The sequence below is a fragment of the Urocampus carinirostris genome, chromosome 8 (genome assembly GCF_059441175.1).
Source record: "Urocampus carinirostris isolate Australia breed hairy pipefish chromosome 8, RoL_Ucar_1.0, whole genome shotgun sequence".
In the NCBI taxonomy this organism is placed as follows: Eukaryota; Metazoa; Chordata; class Actinopteri; order Syngnathiformes; family Syngnathidae; genus Urocampus; species Urocampus carinirostris.
Window position 1 is genome coordinate 18,902,997 of NC_142356.1, and position 25,071 is coordinate 18,928,067.

General features: G+C 39.1%; 1 protein-coding gene across 8 annotated transcripts in view; it reads left to right on the forward strand.

Moving 5' to 3' along the window:
• lef1 (lymphoid enhancer-binding factor 1) overlaps positions 1 to 3,521 on the forward strand; it is a 106,790-nt gene extending 103,269 nt beyond the window's left edge. For all 8 annotated transcript variants that reach the window (XM_088341854.1, XM_088341851.1, XM_088341856.1 and 5 more), the window contains one exon: positions 3,013 to 3,521. Coding sequence is in view for 4 of the 8 variants with exons in the window: in XM_088341851.1 (XP_088197977.1) it covers positions 3,013 to 3,092 (80 nt within the window). In the remaining 4 variants the exon portion in view is untranslated. The remainder of the gene's footprint in view (positions 1 to 3,012) is intronic.
• The last annotated feature ends 21,550 nt before the right edge of the window (positions 3,522 to 25,071 follow it).

Sequence of the window (25,071 nt, forward strand, 5' to 3'; positions counted from 1 at the left end):
TTTGATGTGTGCGGCTTCTGCAAAGGGAGTATAGGGCGGTCGAAGTCAGGACGGGGGGAGGGTGGAGGCGGCGGCAGCTTTCATGCAACATGTGCTGAAAATGTTTCCAAAACGACTAACAGGAAGACGCTCGCTTCGGGATTGATGACTCGGATTATTTTTAATTAAAAACACAAGTTGGCGCTTCGATTTCCATTCTCAAGGATGACTTTATTTTTGTGCTTGACATGCCATGCCTTTGCACAAAGATTCTGCCATTTTTATCTTATTTTTTTAAACAGAATATCTAAATCTAATCTACCTAAACTTCTTTATAAATCCAGATTGCCTGTGTATGTGTTTGTATGTGGCTTATAGGCTCTAAAGCGGCTGAACAGTTTTTTGTGAAAATGTACACAGTTGTGCTTTAGGTGTCTGGGAGTGTTTTAACTATGTTAAGTGACAAGGTACCCCTAATAGATACCGATAAAATCGATAAACATCTGCTTTCGTGTACAAGGGAATCTGCAGCTCCATGCGACCATGGGGCTCTTTAGCACTCCCTAGTGGCTCTCTGGCGCTTTTTCAACAAACCACAGCCCCAACAACTTCTCCCAAATAGAATACCGGACAACCCCAAGCACTGCCGGGCCATTATGTTTGTAATAAATCATTGGTTATTTTGAAACATACAAAACTTAAACATAGAATAAAATAAAATAATGTATTTTCTCCCCACAAGATCTTGTGTTTTTTCTGCTTTTTAGGAAAATAAATGACTTGCTTTTTAGTTGAAAAAAATGGGAACATTTTTCATTTGTCCTTGAAATACTCGAATCAGTTTTTTACATTCTTAAATGCTAATTGGTTTAAGATCAGGTAATTGTGTAATTTTGTAATTGTAATCCTGTGCAGTCCTTTGAGACATTTTTGTGATTAAGGGCTATATAAATAAATTTGACTTGACTTAATTATATTAACTGCCCTTTTCTCTTAAATATTTATTTTTTAATTGATATATCATTAACAACACACTAATTTAAATTATACAAAATTTTAGCAAATTCTTTGTTTTCTCCCACAACATTTTATTTTTTTTCATCACTCGCTTTTGATTCAAAAACTAGACAAATAACTCTTTTTCCTTCTAAATATCTAACAATTTTCTTTACACAGTTTCCTACACTTTTTTTTTTTACGGTCAATTTTTGAGATTTGGGTAGGGGATGCATTTTTTTGTTTATGTAAAATAAGTTTAATAATTGAGATTTCAAGATATTGGTATAGTTGCCGATATCAACCTAATTCAATTGGTTGATACTTCTAATGAAAGTTGAGGGTTAGTGCCCCCTTGTGGGTGTTTCACAAACTGGAAGTAGTATAGAAATGAATAATGTACATGTAATTTCGGTATTTTTGAAAAAATATGAGTCATTTTTGGAGGGAGAGAAAGGAATTTAGATGGATGAATAATAGTGGTATTATTATACTGTTTTGTTTGCGAGAACTACTCAAAAGGATTGGCTTCTGCCCGAATATTTTATTTATATTTTATTTAATATTGTTACGGTATTTTCTGGACTATAAGGCGCACCTGAATATAGGGCGCACCCTCAATTTTTTTCTTTATTGTTTTTTCACATATAAAGTGCACTGTACTATAGGACTCATTATATAAAGACTACAGTAAGGGCGAGCGTTGCATAAAAAGAAAAACCTCAGAAAATAAAAACTTATTTCATAGATCATATTGTGAATTCTGGTTCAACAGCAAGATTAACTTGCTTATTCCCTAAATGGGAAATGTTTGTAGAAGCATTTCATTGTAATTAGGCAATCCCCATTTAATTTACTGTGTTTCCAGTCCAAAAGGCGCACTGGAATATAAGGTGTACTTTCGAGTTTTTGGTAAAAAAAAAATCTGCTTGGAGGTGTGCCTTATAGTCCGGAAAATATAGTATTCTTGATTTTAAAGGTTTTTTTTTTAACTTGCTGTACAAACCCTGAAATCAGAGGGTTTAACTGAAGCAACACAAATATTTGTTGTGGTAACTACTGGCACCCAATCCACTCAGTGTATTTTTAAGAGCGACCTTGTGTATTATTTATCACCTGCTATAGGTAAAAATATTTTTTTTCAATAATAAGCAAAAACATATGAACTGTCATATAAACATGCAATTTTTAAAAATACATGTAGAAAATGAAAATTTCATTCATTTTATATTACATGATCATTACCTAGAGGCAGCTGACATCATTGTGTGCCATTTTGCTGCTACGGATACGCTAAAAAACAAAAGCGTTGAAAAAGGGTGGGCAAAAAAATAAGAAAAGAGATGGTGCACTTTGGCCACTTTCAGTATCCGTAGTTTGTATTCTCCCTCGTGCTTTTTAGTACTTGTTTTTGGTTGCACGACACAATATAGTGACATCTAATGGTCAAATAATGCATACTGTCTCTTTAAGAAGAATATTTTCAAGAAAGAAAACATCTCTCATCTCATCTCTCATCTCATTAGCCGTACCGCTTATCCTCATTAGGGTCGCGGGGGGCTGGAGCCCATCCCAGCCATCTCCGGGCAGTGGGCAGGGGACACCCTGAACTGGTTGCCAGCCAATCGCAGGGCACACAGGGACAGACAACTCATTCGCTCATTCACACCTAGGGACAATTTGGACTGGCCAATTCACCTGAAATGCATGTTTTTTGAACGTGGGAGGAAACCGGAGTGCCCGGAGGAAACTCACGCAAGCACGGGGAGAACATACAAACTCCGCACAGGAAGTCTGGAGCTGGATTTGAACCCACGACAAGTTCCCATGACATGAACTGTGCCGCACACACGCTAACCACTGCGCCGCATTTTATAAAATATTTCCCATATTAAGTGGTATATTTTCAGGAAACTTTCTGCTCATTTTTTCTATTTTGATAACTATGATAAACTTGCATAAACTTGGCCCGACTCCTTTGCTTCTGTTGCTATGGCGGCAAGTGACCACAATTCTCGTCCTTTTTTGCCCCCACAGGAGAAAAACGGAACAACTTCTCCACATGCAAAGCGAAAGCAGCCTCTGCGGGGCCTCTGCTCCAGATGGAGGCCTGCTAAGATTCCATAAAGACCCTCAGAGGACCAACCCTGTCCCCGAAAACCCTACCTGCGAAATCACGCGTCACTCCTTCCCAACAAGTCCCTTCTCACACGCCCCCTGCTGGAAAGACACTGAACTGAACACGACAATCACCATCGCTCACCCTCTCTCACTTCAAGCCTGTGTTACACAGACACACAACACATCCTCCAAATAAGTTATTGTAAGTTATTTGTTACTTCTTTTGTCAAAATTCCGCATTGGGAAGCTCACATTCCGCAACAAACCCAATTAGAAGCTTCGAATATCACTAAGCGCAAAATATCAACTGTACCCTATTTTCCGCATGATAAGGCGCACCCCCAAAACATGGTTATGTCTCATATATTTGTCATATATAAGGCACACTGGACTGTATGGTATTAAAACTTCAGTAAGAGCTACCGTATTTAAGGCGCCCGCTTTGAGACTGGGAGGTCGGTGGTTCGCGCCCCGGCCGAGTCATTCCTAAGACTTAAAAAGTGGTCGGCGGCGCCCTCTGTTGGCTGCGGCTGCATCGGCTCGCTACAACGGGTCAGGTGCAATCGACATTTCGTTCTGTGTACATTGTTACACAGAATGACAATACAAGGAAATTATTATTATTATTATTATTATTATTTACGGAATATTAGTGCAATGATCGATCAGCCGAAAAATGACGCTGACCAAAATCGCAAAACATTGTACGCAACAGGAATCAAACCCGTGAGAGCACAAACCCATGGGTCAGCAACCAAAAAGGTTGAAGGAGCCATAATAGACAAACAAACAAAAAAGTCAAAAAATAAAAGCCCTGTATTTTAAATAAAAATGCAAGGATTCGTTTATAAAAAGTTACACATATAATATTTTAAAAGTTCCAAATATTGAAGATAATATATCAGAATGGATAGAGAATTTGCAGATTTTAATAATTATCCATAACAGCAATTAAGAGCGCTATTTTTTAAGTCAAGGATATCGTTTATTCAAAAGGCGTACATTCAACCTGCTGTTACTGCAAGTTTCCAGCAGATGTCACTGATGTATCATAACCCAAAAGAAAAATCAATATTGTCAATACAAAAATGAGCACCACTTGATTATTTTGGGGATTTTCGTAGTTTTCATAGGAAATGTGTATTTTGTAATATGTTATAAACTAAAGATTCATAGTATTAAGTACTATTAAGTAGCGCTGTATTTATTTTTACAGCATTGAGAAACGTTAAGCATATATTTTTGGTGTTTTTTTTTTCCGACAGGGACCAAAAAATACATATATGACCCTACCTTGAGGGAGCCACTAGGGCGGCGCAAGAGCTGCATGCACCCCTAGAGCCACAGGTTGCTGACCCCTGCACTAGACCATTAGTGATACGGATAACATACAAAAAAGCATTCGATTTTATTTCATCATTACACTATTTTTATTCATGGTACCAGAGACAAATTCTATTTAAAGAATGGACAAACAAGAAAGTCCTCCTGAAAGATATAAATAAACGCAAAAAAGAAAAGCACGACATGGAAAACGACTCTTTGTTGCATCTGATGATGAATTGTACCTTGCGTTGTATATTTTTCAGGATTACTTTCTGCTTTCTACATCCTTTTAATGTGGTGTATATAACTGTTGTATAACGGTGTATAAAAATATTCCACTAGCTGATGCGACCTTCTGGCTGGAATCATTGCAGCTCCGTTTAAGTATGTGATATTCTTAGAAGCGCTCCGATAAACTCTCCCGAATTCATCTTTTTGGGGATTTGAGTTGGCATTTGGACATTATTTGAAACAGTCCTACTCTTACTTTCAACATTTTCATCCTGGAATAAAAGAAACCCACAACTAAGCGCGTGATATCACTCTGTTCCTTCCACCGTTCGCCTCCTTCCCTTCAGCATAATGTGGCCCATGGCCGGAACACCAATGATAAAAGTAAGATAAAATCAGATAAGCACGGTGGCAAAAATATATATAAAGGCTCTATGAACTCAGTTGGACATTGTTAACACATACTTAACAGGGAAAATATTTAATTTGAAATTATGCTCCCCACCTTTAACATTCTGGCAACGTGATTAAGAATGGTTTGATAATGAGATAAAACCAAATGCTTTTTTCTATGCGATCTATATAACTGTTGGTCTAGTGGTTAAGTGTCAACGCTCTCACCACTGCAATCAGGGATTGATTCCCGTTACATGCAAAAATTGGTCAGCAATCATTCTCAATTGATCAATGATTGCACAAATACTGTAGTATACCTCGTGTAGTAAAACACACGTATAAATACTGCATGCATTTCCAATCTCATCCACCGTTTTTTGCGTTATACACGGCGCACCGGGTTATAAGGCGCTCTTTGAAATTTGGGGTGTTCAGGTGCGCTTTGCAATCTGGAAAATATGGTACATAAATTATTTTAGTTTGGGTCCACATTTCCGCTTTTCACTTGAGTACCGTGACATTTTGGGGTGTCCCGCCCCTCCCGACCAAACGGACCAATCACCTCTTGTAGATTGCACTAAGGAACATGGAGGGATCTCGTCTCATGTCATCTCCACACTTTTTGATTTATTTTGCATTTTATTACCAGTTGGTTGGCTGAAATGTTCAATCTTTTTACCTTTTTTATTTCAGAACTTGAGCCCTTGTTTGTTTTTTCATGGTGTACATTTCTTTGATTTATGTTTTTGTTTTTTTAATATATGAATATAAATAGTGCGATGTATGAACGTAAGCTTCGGACACACAGAAAAGCCATTTCTTTTTTTCTTCTGTTTTTTTATAATCTTGTAAACTAATGCTGTGTGTGTGTGTGCAGGTGTCTTTTGAATTTTGTTTTTTTCCAGGTCCTTTTAATTGTTTATTTCTAAGCAAAATGCAAGAGTGAAGCCGGCCTATATTTTATTGATGGACAAGCAGACAAATGAAACAGATATTCTATATTTACGACAGCACTTGGCAGACTCTTTCATTGCAACGGACCTTTTCTGTTTCCTTGTAGCAAAATAGTGAGCTCTTTGTTTTGATTTTTTATGTCGTCCCCGCCCCCAACCTCACCTCGCAAGCATCTCTGTGATATTTTCTCTATTTTGATGACAATGACGACTTTATCCCGCGTCGATTGGATTCGGGGTCGCCGTTGTCTCGGAGGAGCACTTTTGCTTCCCAAGTGCTCGTCTTTGAACTGTTTCCACGTTTTGGTTTTGTTGTTTTTTAAGAAAAATCAATAAAAAGGCACCGTTTGCTCATGTGTCAAGAGTTGTGTCGATGCACGAGGAAGACTATAAAAGTCATATGTTTTTAGGGAGAGGAAAATAATTAAAAGAAATATAGCAGAAAATACAGAAACACGTTATTCCTAAATAAAATAATGTACCGTATTTTCCGCACTATAAGGCGCACTGGGTTATAGGGCGCACCCCGAAGAAATGGTTTTTGGTCCTATTTTTGACATACATAAGACACACCGGATTATAAGGCGCTACAATGGGAACGTCGACAAAACAGTCAGATAGTTCAGTCCAACTTATTACCCTCTTAACATTCCCACAGCTTGCAAAGACGCAAATACGTGTCGAAAACACGTGCGGATGCGGTGTCCGTAAGAAGTCACTAAAATGCATCGTTCCATCATTCGGAAGGTTAAAATCTTGGGATTCAAGAAATGCCAACCATTTCTTAGTATCTATTTTCTTTTTCGCTCGCAACTTTACTGTGCATATGACAATAAACACTTGGAATTGAGTTTAATTTAAAAATAGACACTCCATTCCATCCATTAATTGCACCGCTTATCACAGAAACATCGAGTTCAGTCTGAAACAAGATACAGGGACAATATAAAACCCGGAGTAGCTCACCGAAGTCGTTGTGTTCATAATAATGTGCAGCCAATGTCCTCTTATGTCCGTAAGGGTAGTAAATCCAGGAGAATACAATATTTACAAATACAGAATAGAAAAAAATGCTTTCTCTATGCCGTCAGCCACATGCTATACACATTTATCTTTTTCGGCCAATTGCAGGCTTTGTTTCGCCGTTTAAGCCAATGCCAGCCTGTAAATGATAAAAAGGATCCGCCCCTTGACCTCCGAATAACTTGAGCCAATAGTGATCGATTCAAATGATGATTGACACATTGGTTAGCCAATGAAACGCCGGTAAATAAATCCCAGCATACACCGCGTACTACTTGGCGTTAGGGGGAAAATCTAGTCGGCGGCTGCAAGTTAGTTGCAAGACTTTGCGAATTAATATTGATCCATAAATAAGGCGCACTGTATTATAAGGCGCATGGTCAGCTTTTGAAAAAAATAAAGGCTTTTAGGTGCGCCTTATAGTGCGGAAAATACGGTAATGTTTATTGAAAGTATTGTTGCCTCGTGACAGATACATTAATCAAAACATGACACAAAACTAATGCTGAGAGTGAGCATGGCCAAATTTGGTCACCTTACGCCCCCTCGCCTAAGAAAATTTGAAAAATCTATCTCTACCAACCTGTGCTTAAAAGTTTGCACCAAATTTGCACTAACAACCCGGTCAGGCAAAAAATTTCAAATTTTTGGTATCCTGAAATAAATAGTTTCCATGCAGGTTGCTAGTAGGTCTAGGCATCTGTAACTTAAATTAAATATATAATTTTTTATATAAATAAATATAAAGTGTAAACCAGGGGTGTCAAACTCATTTTAACTTGAGGGCCACACGATAGAACAAACATTCTCTCGGGGGACGGACTAGTAGATTAGAGTGAAAGAAAAAGAAAGATAAAGAGAGGGGGAGAAAAAGAGAGAGGGTGGGACAAAGAAAGAGAGAAGGGGAGAAATCGAGAGAGAAAAGAGAGAGATCCCTCAGCAGGCCTGATCCGGCCCACAGCCCGCCTGCTTGACATCCATGGTGTAAACAGTTATGTTTGAGAACATATTTTTTCGAATAAACTTGCATTTAAAGAAATCCGGGGTTCGCACATGTGCTTGAAATCCTTAAAAGGACTGAAAAGTGCTTAAATTTAAAGTGAAGTGCTTGTAAATGCTCTAAACAGTTTCCATGTTTTTACACAGTCTGCTTAAAAATGATGCTGACACTGCTCTCTAGTGGCTTCACTTTGCCATTGCATTTCTTTTCCCCCTCATGATTAACTGCTCTCATTACAGCATTGTCCAATAAAGCGTCGTCCCCCCCACTTGCGAGTCAATCCCAATTGTGTATTAGTGCTAGGTTAACGTATCAATTATGAACATTTATTATAGGCCATGCAAAAAATTAAGGTAGTTTCCTCATGGTCAAATGTAAGCTACATATTGCATGTCATTTTTACCCAATTCTTGGTTAGGATTTGTCTCAAAAACAAATATATACACATTTTACTTAAAATCTAAAAATTTGTAGTTCATGACAAAATGCACACACAAGATTAAGAATCACAGATATAGTTGTGACTCAGCAAAATATACGATTCACACTGTTTTTTTCTTTTAATGGTACTGGAAAAATTGGTAAATTGGCTTTGAAAGTCCTCAAAAAGTACTTGGAAAATGGTGAACAAATCCTGCATATTTTATTGGCGAATAAATATAATTCAGGCATAAAAATCTCTATCCTTTTGGTGAAATTTGCCGTTTTTAAGTCAAAATGGGTAAACAGTGTAATTCCGAAGAGTAAGATTTTGTAGGAGGGTGGAGTTTTGTGAGATTTTGTATAGTGGGGGCTTGAGGTGGTGCGATTGATTTAAAACGAGTGTAGTTTGTAAATGAATGTACCGTATTTTCCGCACTATAAGGCGCACCTAAAAGTCTAAATTTTTTTCAAAAGCTGACCATGCGCCTTATAACACAGTGCGCCTTATATATGGCTCAATATTAAATTCGCAAGGTCTCGCAACTACGAGAAACAGCCGCCGACTCCATTTTTCGCGCTGTGCATACTGGGAAATATTAAACAACGATTCTCTTTCATACGTGCGGGGAGACAGCGCCGGGCGACATACGCCACCATCTGTCAGTGGATCGTAAATGCATGGGCTGATATATCAGTCTCAACTCTGGTCCGAGCTTTCAAGAAGACGGGAATTGTCCCCCCGAACTGCCAGACAACAACAGCGACACTGACTCGATTAATGACGACCTTGATGAGACGGAGCCGGATTTGGGCACAACACCGGACGTGTTGGATGGCCGATTCACTGAGATGGTCAATTCGAACACTGCAGAAGAAGAATTCGAGGGATTCGTCAATGAGGAGCTTATAGAGTGATCTTTGTTTTTCTTTTGTGTGTTTATGTTTTACATTTTACAGTTATTATGTTATTGCTTTATTGTTATTGTTTTGCACTTGTTGTTTTTGCACATTACGAGTGTCACTTTATTGCGATTGCACTAACGTTTCATTTAAAATAACAGTATCAGACGTTTTTTTTTTGCGTGTTGACTAAATGGAAGAAAAGTAAAATGATATGCCTTGATGTTGTTCAAAGATGTTAAAGATGTGTCACGAAAATGCTTTACCTCAGAGAAAATAATAAAACGGCTGTTTATTTATTTTGGGAGTGAATGGAGTTGTGGAAAGCTTGTTTGTTAACAATAAAGTTTGACCATTTTGAATGTTTTGTTGACATTCCCTTGAGCGTGGCAACATCTAGAGGTTGCATAACGTAACTACATTCTCTATTGTAGTCAAGTCAAGTCACATTTATTTACCGTAAATAGCCCTTAATCACAAAAATGTCTCGAAGGACTGCACAGGATTACAATTACAAAATTGCACAATTACCTGATCTTAAACCAGCATGCACTTATAGCGCCTTATAATGGGGTGCGTCTTATGTATGGCAAAAGTTTTAAAATATATCATTCATTGAAGGTGCGCCTTATAACACGGTGCGCCATATAGTGCGGAAAATACGGTAAATTTTATATAGCGCTTTTCAAGTCAATGAAGACCTCCTGTTGTGTATGTAGTAGGGTTGTAGTAGGATTCAAGACAGGCACCGACGGTACATTCATAGAGTGTTTACTTAACTTCTTCCTCGGTAGTTTTCAAGCACAAGTACAAGGCTGCACATTAGTGTACAGCGACACCGCAGGAAGGGGAGTGTATTACACGACACCACATATTCCCTTTTTGTTAGAATAGGACACAAACAGTAGCATTTATCTGAAATACGCAATAACTCATCGGTAAGTATGAGCTTATAGAAAACATACATTTCAATATTCATTACCAGATTAGAGGTAAATATTTATCAAAGGTAAGCAATAATGTAAGGAACTATACTGTCAATATTGGTAAGCAAAAGTGTGTAAACCTTGTAAACGTAAGCAGACTGTATGAGGATCACATCATAAACAAACATGACAATTTTTTTAATTTTCTTTATATATATATATAAATATAACCTTCTTTATATATATATATATATATATATATATATATATATATATATATATATATATATATATATATATATATATATATATATATATATATATATATATATATATATATATATATATATGTGTGTATTTTTTTTTTTTGAACATCACCACATCTTTTCTGTATCTTTTTTTTCAAGTCACGTAATCTTGAAGCCATGCAGGAGCATGTCGTATTCTCGGGGCACTCGGAGAGGGATGTGGTGAGGGCACAGTTTCAGTTTCAGGTGGCTCAGCACCTTGGTTGCTTGGCAGGAGGCAAGCATCAGCATCAGCAGGCTGTGGCGCTGAAGCAGCAGCACAGGTGGAAGAATGGGCAAGGTGGAAAGCATTCCACACCTTTCCATCAGAGAGCAGATAAGTGTCTGGACCCTTTTGGGCTACCACTGTCAGTGGCTTAGTGAACTTTGAGTGTCCTTTGGCAATGATTCCAGGTTTGCGGATGCGAACCACAGAGCCAATCTGGAAGCTGGGTGATTTTGCACCGCGACGTTTGTCGATGTATCGTTTTGACTTCCGTTGTTTGTTTTGTATGTTTTGTAGCATGTTGCCTTTGTCAGCAGTGGGGCGCATGGAGTGAAGTCCTGTAATGTGAAGCTTTGTATTCAGTGGTCTACCATGCAACAGTTCAGCAGGGGACACTGAAGTCACGGCATGTGGTGTGGCTCTGTAGGTGTGTAAAAACTCAGTGAAGAAGGCTTTCAGTGGTTTACCTTCGATGTTGGCTGTTTGTAGACAGTCCTTGAAGACTCTGTTGAAACGCTCAATTTCACCGTTGGCATGTGGGTAGTACACAGAGCTGCGACGGTGTGTGATGTTCCTGTCACTAAGGAATGCTTCAAACTCGGTTGACACGAACTGAGGGCCATTGTCAGTAACAATTTCCTGTGGATTACCTTCTTTGCTAAACACAATGGAAAGAAAAGTCATAACAGAGGCAGAAGTAACATTTGAGCAGAAGGCAATCTCGGGCCATCGGCTGTAATAGTCAATGAGGGTGATGGCGAAGCGGCAATCAGCAGGCGCAGAGGGAATAGGACCAACAATGTCCACAGCAACCTTTTCCCGGGCAGCAGTTGGGGTAGGCACAGGCTGTAACGGAGCAGTACGTGTGGTTGCGGTTTTGTCATGCTACAAGCAGGTGGTGCATGATTTGATGGCGAGCTCAACGTGAGAATCCATTCCAGGCCACCAGTACAAGTCTCTCAGTCTTTGTTTTGTGCGGACGATCCCTTGGTGTGTAGCATGAGCAAGTTGGATCATTTTTTCCTGTAGCTGTTGTATCACAACACGATAAGTGCCACGCACAAAGACACTGTTCTGCACGGCAAGCTCATTTTGCACATGGAAGTATGGCACAATGAGGGGGTCAACGCCTTTTGCAGCACGAGGCCATCCCTTCTGCATGTAGTGTTGCACCTTCTGTAGAGGCCATCCCTTCTGCATGTAGTGTCGCACCCTCTGTAGCACCAGACATTCCTCACACGCACTGGAGAGCTCATCAGCAGTGACTGCAGCAAAATCAGGAGACACAGCAGCTACCATCTCCAACTCCATCTCCTCGTGGTCGTCTGTGATGGGGAGAGGCAAATGTGACAAGCAATCTGCTTTTGTATTCGTTTCCAGTTTCGTCAGCTCCTCCGACACCTTGTCACGCACGGCATATGGGAGTCTGCGTAGCTTTTGTTGGACTGGAGGCACGTCAGCACGCACTTTAACTTTGTGTATGACACTTGTAGCAACGCCTAAAGCATTTGTAGTGTTGACAGTGTGACTCATCTCCGATGCGGCAGGTGTTGCAATCTGCCCATCTTGTATGTGGAGGCGAAGTGCAGTGAACAGGTCCATTCCCAGTAGTGGAGTACTGTCAGGAACTATGTAGAAGTCAGTATGTGCACTCTGGTTGCAGTATGTAGCAGTAAGTTGAAGACAGCCCAACACTGGAATTAGCTTCTTCATGTAGGTCACCAGGCGTACAGTAGGCTTTGAGAGAGGCACGTGCATAAATGAATGTCTGTAAATTCTCTCTGGCAGAATTGAGACTGCTGAACCAGTGTCCACAAGCAGGTCAGTAGTAATTGACTGTTCATCATTCGCATGGAGAGCAACTGTACATGTAAGGCGTTTTGGGACTGCAGCTGTAGGGGCTACATGACACACAGTAAGGTCTGGGACAGTAACTTCTCTCACTGATCGAGTAGGAATTGCGCTGCGGCACACTTTACTAAAATGTCCAATTTTTTCACATTGGTTGCATCTTGCATTTTTAGCAGGGCATCTGGGGTCATTTGCTAGATGAGAGTTGGAGCCACAACGGTAGCAGGTTTTGTGTTGATTCCTTTTATCTCTCGAGCGCTGTGAATGCGTGCTGCTCCGATTCCTTTTATCTCTTTGTTGCACGAGCTTCACAGGGACGTCGGGCACGTGCACAGGAGCAATAACATTAGCTTCTGACATAGCGGATTCGATTTGTGTAGCAATAGCGATCGCTTTGTCAAGTTTTAAGTCCGTCTCCAACAGCAAGCGTTCTCTGATCCTCAAAGAGGACATCTTCTCAATGAATTGATCCCTAATCATATCATCAGCAAACGTGCCAAAGTCACAGTTTGTAATTAATTGCCTTAATGGGACAATGAACTGAGCAGTGGTCTCGCCCGGTCTCTGAGCACACCGACGGAATTTGCTACGCTCAGCCACGACATTCATCTTCGGTACAAAGAAAGTTTTTAGCGCATCACAGGCGGATTTGTAAGAAGTGCCAGTGTCGGGAGGGGAAAGAAAAATTCTCTGCCCTTCTGTGCCTAAACAGTGCAGCAGTAGTGCGTGTTTTTGTTTGTCCGGTATGTCGTTAGCAGTCAATGCTAGCAGGTAATTTTCGAACATCTGAATCCACGTGGTGTACGACATCGTAGGCTCACCCGGGGTTTCAAGCAAAGCAGGGGGTTGTGAGATTCCGATCCAAGTCATCCTCATCGCCAATATGTTGTGTATGTAGTACGGTTGTAGTAGGATTCAGAGATAGGCACGGATGGTACATTCATAGAGTGTTTACTTAACTTCTTCCTCGGTAGTTCTCTCAAGTACAAGGCTGCACATTAGTATACAGCGACACTGCAAGAAGGGGAGTGTATTACACGACACCACAAGGTGCTGTAAGCTTTTTGCTTCCAGCAAAGTTTTTGCTGATTTTTCGGGATCGCAGCAGCCCCTTTTGGACGGATACGGCATTCTTTCACAACCTGTTTGCAAAACAAATAAATGAAGAAATACGCACATATTAAACCCCTGTTTTTTTTATAAATGGTTACCCCTCTCGGCAAACAGTGGCACTGCAATTTCTGCAGTGTTGATTATAAATACTGAAAATTCTCCCCTTTCTCTCGCTTACGGCCATACTACCCTGAACGCAACCACTTGCAGGTGTGTGATTGCGAGTAGACGGCTGCAGTAGGGAGAGAAAGGCTCTCCCCATTCTTTGTTTTTCTTACTTTGAAGGTTTATTTGAAAGTTTAAGTACTTTGATTTGTCTACTTTTTTCGTTTTTTGCGTCCCCAGCGGACTTGGTGTCTGTCTGGGGAGCCTTTTTGGGTTCTCTCCTTTTTTGAGAGGACAATGGACGGACAGCGTGGCGTCAATCAAGGAGTGGAGGCGAGCAGCCGAGTTGTAGATCTGCCTCCGGGGACTGATAGAAAGAATGAGGTGGCACTCGACAATGAGAAACCAACAACGTCGAAGAACTACGCTACAAACAAGGTATTTAAAAAGTCGAAAATTGTGAATGAAATCGGACTGGACACAAAGGAAAGGAGCATGGACAATGATTCTAACAAAGTAGCTCGATGTGAAGAGAAAGAAAGTGAGGCGGATGAGAATAATATGAACGGATCAATTAACAAAACAACTGAAATGATTGTACAAGGACAGAATAATGATGCGGATAAAATGAACAATGGATTGGACATGAGGAGAAAGAAGGAATATAACATGCGTGATGGAGAAAAGAGAAATAAGCAAGAAACAAAAAAAGATATGGAGAATGTGAAAGGGCTAAGACAAAGAAAATATTTGAAAGAACTGACAATGCTTTTGGAAACAGAGGAGATTGAAAACATAAACCAATTGACTTAATTAAAAAAATCGAGAAGATGGTGGGTACGGGGAAGCTACTGGTACTACGGTCTACACAAAATAAACAATATGAAGCGACGTTGGAAAATGAGGAGGCATGTGAAATTTTAGATGGGGGTCTCTTATGCAAAGGGGTTCTAATTCAGACTAAAAGACTACAAGTTAACGAAGTTATGGTCTCCTTCCTACAACTGCCCCCATTCATAACAGATGAAGAGGTGTTGGAAAAGCTGCAGAGGTGGAGAGTGGACCCTGTCCTCCCATTGAGGCGGCGCTTCTACCCGGGCACGTCCGTTGAAGATGGAACAAGATTCATTAAAGTAAAATTCCCGAAAGATGTAGCCTCCCTGCCGTACTCCACCAGGTTCGAGACTCCGGACGGTCCCCTGTACTGCCGGGTGATTCACGACCGGCAGGTGAAAATCTGCCGGTTGTGCATGAACCCTGGTCACGTGCTGCGGGAGTGTCCGGAGTTCGCGTGCAGGGAGTGCTTGCGGCAGGGTCACTACGCCCGGGAATGCGACGCTCCAAAATGCCCAGACTGCTGCCGTGCACTCGCACGCTGCACTTGTGTTTCCTCTGCCGAGAAAGAGGGAGAAGAAAACGAATCAGAGATAAACATGGAGACATCAAAGGGAGGGGATGAGGGTCCCTCCCAGGAACCGGCACCTGTAGAAGATCCCCCCTGTGCCCAACCCCCCGGACAACAGGCCTCAGAGCGCGAGGACTCAGGCATGGACATCGAAATTTTAACCGGAGCGGTTGAGACCGAGGCGGTGGGGGAGAGGGAGCAGAGAGAAGAGGAGACCCAGACGCACATGGAACTAATTAAAGAAAAACCATCGGATGAAGTTGAAAAAGGTAACTGTGACGTTTTAAACAAGTTGGGCAATTTTTTAAGCAAAAGGAAAAGGTTAAAACCAAGTATTGACACGGACAAGGTATTACAAGCACAGGAGAGAAGAAGAAAGGCAAAACAAATAGAAATAACTGGAGGGAGATTTGAGGTTTTACAGGATGATGGTGGCACATGATATATTTTTTTGGTTTTTATGTTTTGTCTGACTTGGATTATTTACTGCTACTTATTTAGTTCAATGGGGTGGAATTTTATTTCAATAAACATGAGGGGAGGGGCGAATCCCGAAAAATTACAGAAGTTAATCAGAGAGACTGAGAAAAATGATATTATTTTATTGCAAGAAACGAACTGGACAAGTGTGATAGCGGAGGATTTTAGAAAACGATGGGATGGGGAGGTTTTATTTAATAATTGTGAGGGAAGAGGTAGAGGAGTGGCTTTTTTAATTAAAAGGAATATGGTTGAGGAAGTAACAGAAATATATAATGATAAAAAAGGAAAAATACTAACTATAAGTGTTGGAGAAGGTAATGAGAAAATGAATGTTTGTAACATACATGCACCGAATGAAGAGAAAGAGAAAGTTGAATTTTTTAAGAAATTAAAAGTTCTAATCGAGGCTTGGGGGGAAACTGTGGTTGCTGGGGATTTTAATATAGCACTACAGAAAGAAGATGTGGCAGATAATATGGTTTTTAGAGCAGAAAGGGGAAGAAAGGAACTAATACAGGTAATGGAAGAACTCGATTTAATAGATGTATGGAGAGAAAGGAATAAAGGAGTTAGAAAGTTTAGCAGAAGACAAATTGTTTTAGATGAAATTAAGCAAAGCAGAATTGATATTGTTTTGGCAAAAAGTAGTTTTATGGAGAATTTTAAAAGTATTTACTACAGAAGATGTAATTTTAGTGATCATGACTTTATTGTTTTTAATATAGATCTGAATAAAATAGAGAAGGGGCCGGGGGTATGGATTTTAAATACAAAAGTCTTAAAAGACAATTTTTATCAAATGGAAATAGAAAATATAATTGTGAACAGCATAAAGAACATGACAAAGTATGAAAGTAACTTGGGAATATGGTGGGACAATCTAAAGTATGATATTAAAAGACATTCGATTTTGTTTTGTAAAAAAACGGAGAAGACAGGAAAGGGGGAGAGAAGAAAAGTTACGAAAAGAACTAGAAGAGGAACTAAAACAAAGTGATGGGAAAAATGAAAACACGAATAAAATTATGGAGATAGAAGATGAACTTAAAAAAATAGAAGAAGAGAAATTCCAGGGAGCTATGATAAGAAGTAGAGCGAAATATATGATTGAAGGCGAACGATGCACAAAGTTCTTTTTTGAACTGGAAAAAAACAGACAGAAAACGGAAGAAATTAAATGTATTAAAAATGGAGAAGGAAAGAGATTGACAGATAAGGACAATATTTTAAAGGAAATAAAAAGATTCTATACCAACTTATTTTCAAAACAAGGTGTGGAAGAGGGTGCAAAAGATTTTTTATTGAATAATATTAAGAGTAAAGTAAGGAAGGAAGATAAAACAATGTGCAATAGAGACATCAATAGTGAAGAAATAGAGAGAGCCATAGATGAGATGAAAAACGGCAGGAGTCCTGGTCTGGATGGCTTACCATGTGAATTTTACAAGGTTTTTAAAGGTTCTCTTGTTCCTGTTTTAAGACAAATGTATGAAGAAGTGTGGAAAGGAGGGGCTCTCAGCTCAAGGATGTCAAGAGGTTTAATTAAAATTATATATAAAAAGAAAGGGGACAGGGAAGAGCTGCAGAATTTTAGACCCATAAGCCTTTTAAATTGTGACTACAAGATTTTGGCGAAGATAATGGCAAACAGACTGAAGCGGGTCTTACCAACAGTCATCCAAACTAACCAGGCTTATGCGGTAATAGGCAGAGACATCTCAGACACAGTTAATGGTGTGAGGGACAAAGTCTGGTACATGGAGAAGGCAGGAGTCAGTGGCTTTTTAATTAATGCAGACTTAGAAAAAGCGTTTGATAGGGTAGAGCACGATTTTCTATTTGCGGTTTTAGAAAGATTTGATTTTGGAGAAAACATAATCCGGTGTCTGAGATGTCTCTACGCTGATGCCAAGAGTTGTGTCAAATGCAATGGTTTTTTAACAGATTTTATTCCTTTAACCAGGTCAATAAGACAGGGCTGTCCACTGTCAGCAATACTTTACTCTTTGGTTGCAGAACCTTTAGGACTTGCGATCAATGCTGACAATGGAATAAAAGGGGTAAAGATTGAAGGTTTTAAGAATTTTAACACAGAAACCAAAATTTATCAATATGCAGATGACACAACCCTAATTTTAAAAGATGAGCACAGCATTTTTAAAGCGTTGGATGCCATAGAAATATACAGCCGGGGTTCAGGAGCTCGGATGAATGTTGGCAAAACTGAGATTTTAAAATTAGGAAAGCAAACCGCCTTGTCAAGGACACTGCCTTTTAAAGAAGTAAAAGATAACCTTAAAATTCTGGGGGTGAGAGTAGGGCCAAATGAAAAAGAAACTACGAAACTGATGTGGGAGGAGACAATCGGGAAAATAAGAAATAGATTGGCATTTTGGAAAAGGAGAAGTCTTACTCTGAAGGGAAAAGTTTTAGTTGTTAATACACTGTTTTTATCCAAAATATGGAGTGTCCTTGGATCAGTGTGTTTGCCATTACCCACAGTTAAAACTCTGAAGCAGTATGTGACTGATTTTATTTGGGATGGTAAGCCAGCTAAAATAGCCTATGAGACTCTGATTGGAAGGGTGGAGGAGGGCGGTCTGGGATTGCTCGATCCATCCATAAGACTGAAGGCTTTAAGAATAAAAACTGTTAAAAATTTCATGAGGGAGGGAGACAAAGAATCGACACGAATTCTGGAATACTTTTTAGACAAAACTTTTAAAATGGGGCCTTCAGCCTTGTGGATGAAAACAAAAGAATATATGACAAACGGCATCCCAGACTTTTATAGGGAAGTTTTAAGGGCTTGGAGTGATTTTATAGGACATGTAGTTTTTAAACCGGAGGGAAAGGAAGAAATTTTAAATCAACCCTTGTTCTTAAATCCGAATTTACGAATTGGAGGAGGGAACTTTTACAAGCACTGGTTTGACACAGGATTCCGAAAAATCAGAGATCTTTTGTACGAGGTCAGACCGGGATTCTTGCCATTTCAGGCTTTCATTGACGAGATTGGTGCAACAGTAGACGAATGTAATGAAGAAAAAATCAGGAATGAGTACATGACAATAAAAAAAGCAGTTCCTAAAGAATGGTGGACAATTATAGAAAGAAATGAAAAGAAACAAAAGGAAGGTCCAATGAGAATAGAGATGAAGGACACAGGGACACCTTTTAGTGCTCTTGTTTTAAAGGACTTCTATTCTGTTTTTAGAGGAATGGCTTTTATACAACCGAGAGCAAATTCTTATTGGGAAAAGATGTTTGTAGATTTTAACACAGAAGATGTGTGGAGAAACATCAGAACCGGTTTGAAATGCCCTTCGTTAGAAAATTTTGATTTCCTTTTAGCCCACAACTGTGTTTTTAATGAAATGAGACTTTTTAAGATGGGACTTGCGAGGGATGAAACATGCAAAATATGCAAGAAAGAGAAAGAGGGCTTAAAGCATATGTTCTTTAACTGTGAAGAACTGAAAAAACTGACCGCAGTGCTTAAGGAAATGACGAAAGGTTTTGGACAGAATGAGCAGTATGTTGATGAAAATTGGGAGAAGATGTTTTTATTTGGGATGATACAAGGTAAAAAAGGAAAAAATAACCAGGCACTCAATATAGTTTTGTCAGTGGCTAGGCATACAGTGTGGGTAAGAAGAACGTTTTTGAAGAATAAAGGACTGAAACTGGATATATGCAAACTGTTTGAAAGCAAATTGAAAAGAATAATGGAAGCACTGTATGTCTATTTTAATAATAACGGAATTTTAGAGGTTTTTAACAAAATATTTGTTCTTACTAATCCTTTTGTGCAAATAACTTGGGAGGGTGTAAGAAAAATTTTACCAGATGTGATGTAATCAATGTGCCTGTTTGTTTTTTTAGAAAACAGAAAGAAGAAAAGAAAAGGTAAAAGAAAAGTGTTTCATTTGCCCTTTATAGGTACCAAAGACTTTTCTATTTTCAGTTTTTCAATTTTGATTTTATTTAAATAGGCACGTGAACGCACTGTTTTGCATTGTGGATGGAACGAGTCGAAATGTGACGTGTGACTTTGAAGTTTTGCAATTTAAAAAAAAAAAAAAAAAAAAAAAAAAAAAAAAAAAAAAAAAAAAAAAAATCTCGGAAGCTAAGCAGATTCGGGCCTGGTTAGTACTTGGATGGGAGACCGCCTGGGAATACCAGGTGCTGTAAGCTTTTTACTTTCAGCAAAGTTTTTGCTATTTTGTCGGCCTCGGAGCAGCACCTTTTGGACGAATCCGGCATTCTTTCACAACCTGTTTGCAAAACAAATAAATGAAGAAATACGCACATATTAAACCCCTGTTTTTTTTATAAATGGCTACCCCTCTCGGCAAACAGTGGCACTGCAACTTCCGCAGTGTTGATTATAAATACTGAAAATTCTCCTCTTTCTCTCGCTTACGGCCATACTACCCTGAACACGCCCACTTCCTGGTTTGTGTTTGTGAGTTGATGGCTGCAGTAGGGAGAGGAAGGCTCTCCCCATTCTTTGTTGGTTTTCTTATTTATTTGAAGGTTTATTTAAAAGTTTAAGTGCTTTATTTATTTATTTATTTATTTATTTATTTATTTATTTTCGTTTTTGCGTCCCCAGCAGACTTAGTTTCTGTCTGGGGAGCCTTTTTTTGGTTCTCTCTTTTTTGAACAAACAATGGACAGACCGCATGGCATCGAGTTTGGAGTGGAAGCGGGCAAGCGTGTTGTGGATTTGCCCCCAGGAACTGATGGATGTAGTGAAGTGAAACTGGACAATGGAAAACCGACAACGACAATGGACTGTGATTCAAACAAGGTATTTAAAAAGTTGCTAATTATGAATGAAACCGGACTGGATACAAGGAAAAAGAGTATAGACAATGATTTCAACAAGGTAGCTCGGCATGGAGGGAAAGAAAGTGAGGCGGATGGAAATAATATGAATGGATTAATTAACAAAACAACTGAAATGATTGTACAAGGACAGAATAATGATGCGGATAAAATGAACAATGGATTGGACATGAGGAGAAAGAAGGAATATAACATGCGTGATGGAGAAAAGAGAAATAAGCAAGAAACAAAAAAAGATATGGAGAACGTGAAAGGGCTAAGACAAAGAAAATATTTGGAAGAACTGACAATGCTTTTGGAAACAGAGGAGATTGAAAACATAACACCAATTGACTTAATTAAAGAAATCGAGAAGATGGTGGGTACGGGGAAGCTACTGGTACTACGGTCTACACAAAATAAACAATATGAAGCGACGTTGGAAAATGAGGAGGCATGTGAAATTTTAGATGGGGGTCTCTTATGCAAAGGGGTTCTAATTCAGACTAAAAGACTACAGGTTAACGAAGTTATGGTCTCCTTCCTACAACTGCCCCCATTCATAACAGATGAAGAGGTGTTGGAAAAGCTGCAGAGGTGGAGAGTGGACCCTGTCCTCCCATTGAGGCGGCGCTTCTACCCGGGCACGTCCGTTGAAGATGGAACAAGATTCATTAAAGTAAAATTCCCGAAAGATGTAGCCTCCCTGCCGTATTCCACTAGATTTGAAACTCCGAACGGTCCCCGGTACTGCCGGGTGATTCACGACCGGCAGGTGAAGATCTGCTGGTTGTGCATGAACCCTGGTCACGTGCTGCGGGAGTGTCCGGAATTTACGTGCAGGGAGTGCTTACAGCAGGGTCACTATGCCCGGGAATGCGTCGCTCTCAGATGCCCTGATTGCTGCCGTGCATTCATACACTGTACATGCGTTTCTTCTGCTGAGGGAGAGGGAGAAGTAAGCAAGTTGGAGATAAACATGGTGGCATCAGAGGCGGGGGATGAGGGTCCCTCCCAGGAACCGTCACCTGAAGAGGATCCCCCCTGTGCTCAGGCCCCCAGACAACAAGACTCAGAGCGCGAGGACTCAGGCATGGACATTGGGATTTTAACTGGAATAATTGGGGCTGAAACAATGGGGGAGAAGGGGCAGAGGGAGGAGGAGACCCAGACACACAAGGAACTAAATAAAGAAGAATCATTGGATGAAGTTGGAAAAGGAAAAATTAACCGTGACATTTCAAACAAGTGGGGCAATTTTACGACCAAAAGGAAAAGGTTGAAACCAAGTATTAACATAGACAAGGTATTACAAGCACAGGAGAGAAGAAGAAAGGCAAAACAAATAGAAATAACTGGAGGGAGATTTGAGGTTTTACAGGATGATGGTGGTACATAGTAATGGTTGGTTTTATGTTTCTTAAATATTTTGTTGGCTTGAATTATTTATTGCCATTTATTATTTTAATGGGGTGGAATTTTATTTCAATAAACATGAGGGGAGGGGCGAATCCCGAAAAATTACAGAAGTTAATCAGAGAGACTGAGAAAAATGATATTTTATTGCAAGAAACGAACTGGACAAGTGTGATAGCGGAGGATTTTAGAAAACGATGGGATGGGGAGGTTTTATTTAATAATTGTGAGGGAAGAGGTAGAGGAGTGGCTTTTTTAATTAAAAGGAATATGGTTGAGGAAGTAACAGAAATATATAATGATAAAAAAGGAAAAATACTAACTATAAGTGTTGGAGAAGGTAATGAGAAAATGAATGTTTGTAACATACATGCACCGAATGAAGAGAAAGAGAAAGTTGAATTTTTTAAGAAATTAAAAGTTCTAATCGAGGCTTGGGGGGAAACTGTGGTTGCTGGGGATTTTAATATAGCACTACAGAAAGAAGATGTGGCAGATAATATGGTTTTTAGAGCAGAAAGGGGAAGAAAGGAACTAATACAGGTAATGGAAGAACTCGATTTAATAGATGTATGGAGAGAAAGGAATAAAGGAGTTAGAAAGTTTAGCAGAAGACAAATTGTTTTAGATGAAATTAAGCAAAGCAGAATTGATATTGTTTTGGCAAAAAGTAGTTTTATGGAGAATTTTAAAAGTATTTACTACAGAAGATGTAATTTTAGTGATCATGACTTTATTGTTTTTAATATAGATCTGAATAAAATAGAGAAGGGGCCGGGGGTATGGATTTTAAATACAAAAGTCTTAAAAGACAATTTTTATCAAATGGAAATAGAAAATATAATTGTGAACAGCATAAAGAACATGACAAAGTATGAAAGTAACTTGGGAATATGGTGGGACAATCTAAAGTATGATATTAAAAGACATTCGATTTTGTTTTGTAAAAAACTGAGAAGACAGGAAAGGGGGAGAGAAGAAAAGTTACGAAAAGAACTAGAAGAGGAACTAAAACAAAGTGATGGGAAAAATGAAAACACGAATAAAATTATGGAGATAGAAGATGAACTTAAAAAAATAGAAGAAGAGAAATTCCAGGGTGCTATGATAAGAAGTAGAGCGAAATATATGATTGAAGGCGAACGATGCACAAAGTTCTTTTTTGAACTAGAAAAAAACAGACAGAAAACGGAAGAAATTAAATGTATTAAAAATGGAGAAGGAAAGAGATTGACAGATAAGGACAATATTTTAAAGGAAATAAAAAGATTCTATACCAACTTATTTTCAAAACAAGGTGTGGAAGAGGGTGCAAAAGATTTTTTATTGAATAATATTAAGAGTAAAGTAAGTAATGAAGATAAAACAATGTGCAATAGGGACATCAATAGTGAAGAAATAGAGAGAGCCATAGATGAGATGAAAAACGGCAGGAGTCCTGGTCTGGATGGCTTACCATGTGAATTTTATAAGGTTTTTAAAGGTTCTCTTGTTCCTGTTTTAAGACAAATGTATGAAGAAGTGTGGAAAGGAGGGGCTCTCAGCTCAAGGATGTCAAGAGGTTTAATTAAAATTATATATAAAAAGAAAGGGGACAGGGAAGAGCTGCAGAATTTTAGACCCATAAGCCTTTTAAATTGTGACTACAAGATTTTGGCGAAGATAATTGTTGGGGTTGTATAACTATATTTATCCCACAGTTGACATTTAATACGCTATATATATATATTCTTAGTCATTTAGAAGAAGTTCTCAGCTTGTAAATTATTCTCCAAGGCCTAGAGTCGTGTCTCACATACCAACGGATGTTCCCTGACCTGGAATGACCTCTTCATGCCAAAGAGCATGAAATGAAGAAAAGGAAGTCTCACCCATGACCAGAGGAAACCTTCCATCACCAGCCGGAAGGCAAGCTTTCCAAAAAAGACACTGATTAACTCTACGTAGCAGTCTCCTTTGTTAGATAGAATCCCCGCCCCTCAGTAAAGAGGCATGTATTAGGGCAAAAAACATAATAAAAAGAAAGGAGGTTCGGAGATTTCTTCAGAGTCAGCCGAGGCAACACGCAGAACGGGCGGCTCTCAATATGATGATTAATAAAGTAACTAATTATAAAGAACCGATTCTCTTTGTCCTATATTGTAGAGTGTTTTATTATAAATGTTAGAAAATTAAACCTAACATTTAATTGGTCCTTCGAGCCGGATTCCAAAAGACTAGACGATTCCAGGACGCGAGAGGAAAATCCAGGAAAAGACTGTGGCCACAGCATAAAGACCCTTTTTCCGGGACTGGACCTTCCCTCGCGGACTGGGATCTGACGGTTGACGGAAAGCCAAGGACTCAGAGAATCGTGAGTAAAATTTATTCATAACATTGTGTGCATTAAATAACCGGTAAAGAAAATAACTCGCGAGCGGGGGGGGGGGTAGGTTCTTAAGGTTTAAGGAACCTCCTTCGAAAAGATTAAGAATCCTCCATTAAAAAGGGGGGCAGATTCTTAACAGAAAAACCCTGACAATTCTAGACTCTATCAGGTAAATAGTTTTCAGACAGTTAAAATTCCGCGGGAGGTGTGGACTCCCCTAACCCAGCGCTTTAAAGTTAGTTAAATTTCACAAGGATGTGCGGAGTCCTCTGTCAATTGAAAATAAGTGGAAAAAGAACAAGATGTAAGAACGTGATCACGATAAAAACAAGACGTCTGTGTGATTGAGAAAGAGCGAATGAAATATAAAGTTGCCCCTGGGCAATTGTATTTTATATAAAAAATAATAATAATAATAATAATAATAAATACTCGATGAACTCATAGATGAAGGGTTATTTATAAGGAAGACCCGACCGCAATCGAGCCTCTGTGTTACTGAATAAAAGTGAGAAATTTAGGAAAAAAATAAATGAGCTATTTAGATGCGTTAAATCAAAATAATGCCGGAATAATACCGAATAAGATAAAACATTCCTTTTTTCAGTTCAAAAAATTGGTAAAAAAAAAAGGACTGGGAAGACTAGGAAAAATCTAATTGAGTGAATTGAATACACTAATTTGAGATAAGGGCATTTTTATACCGAAAA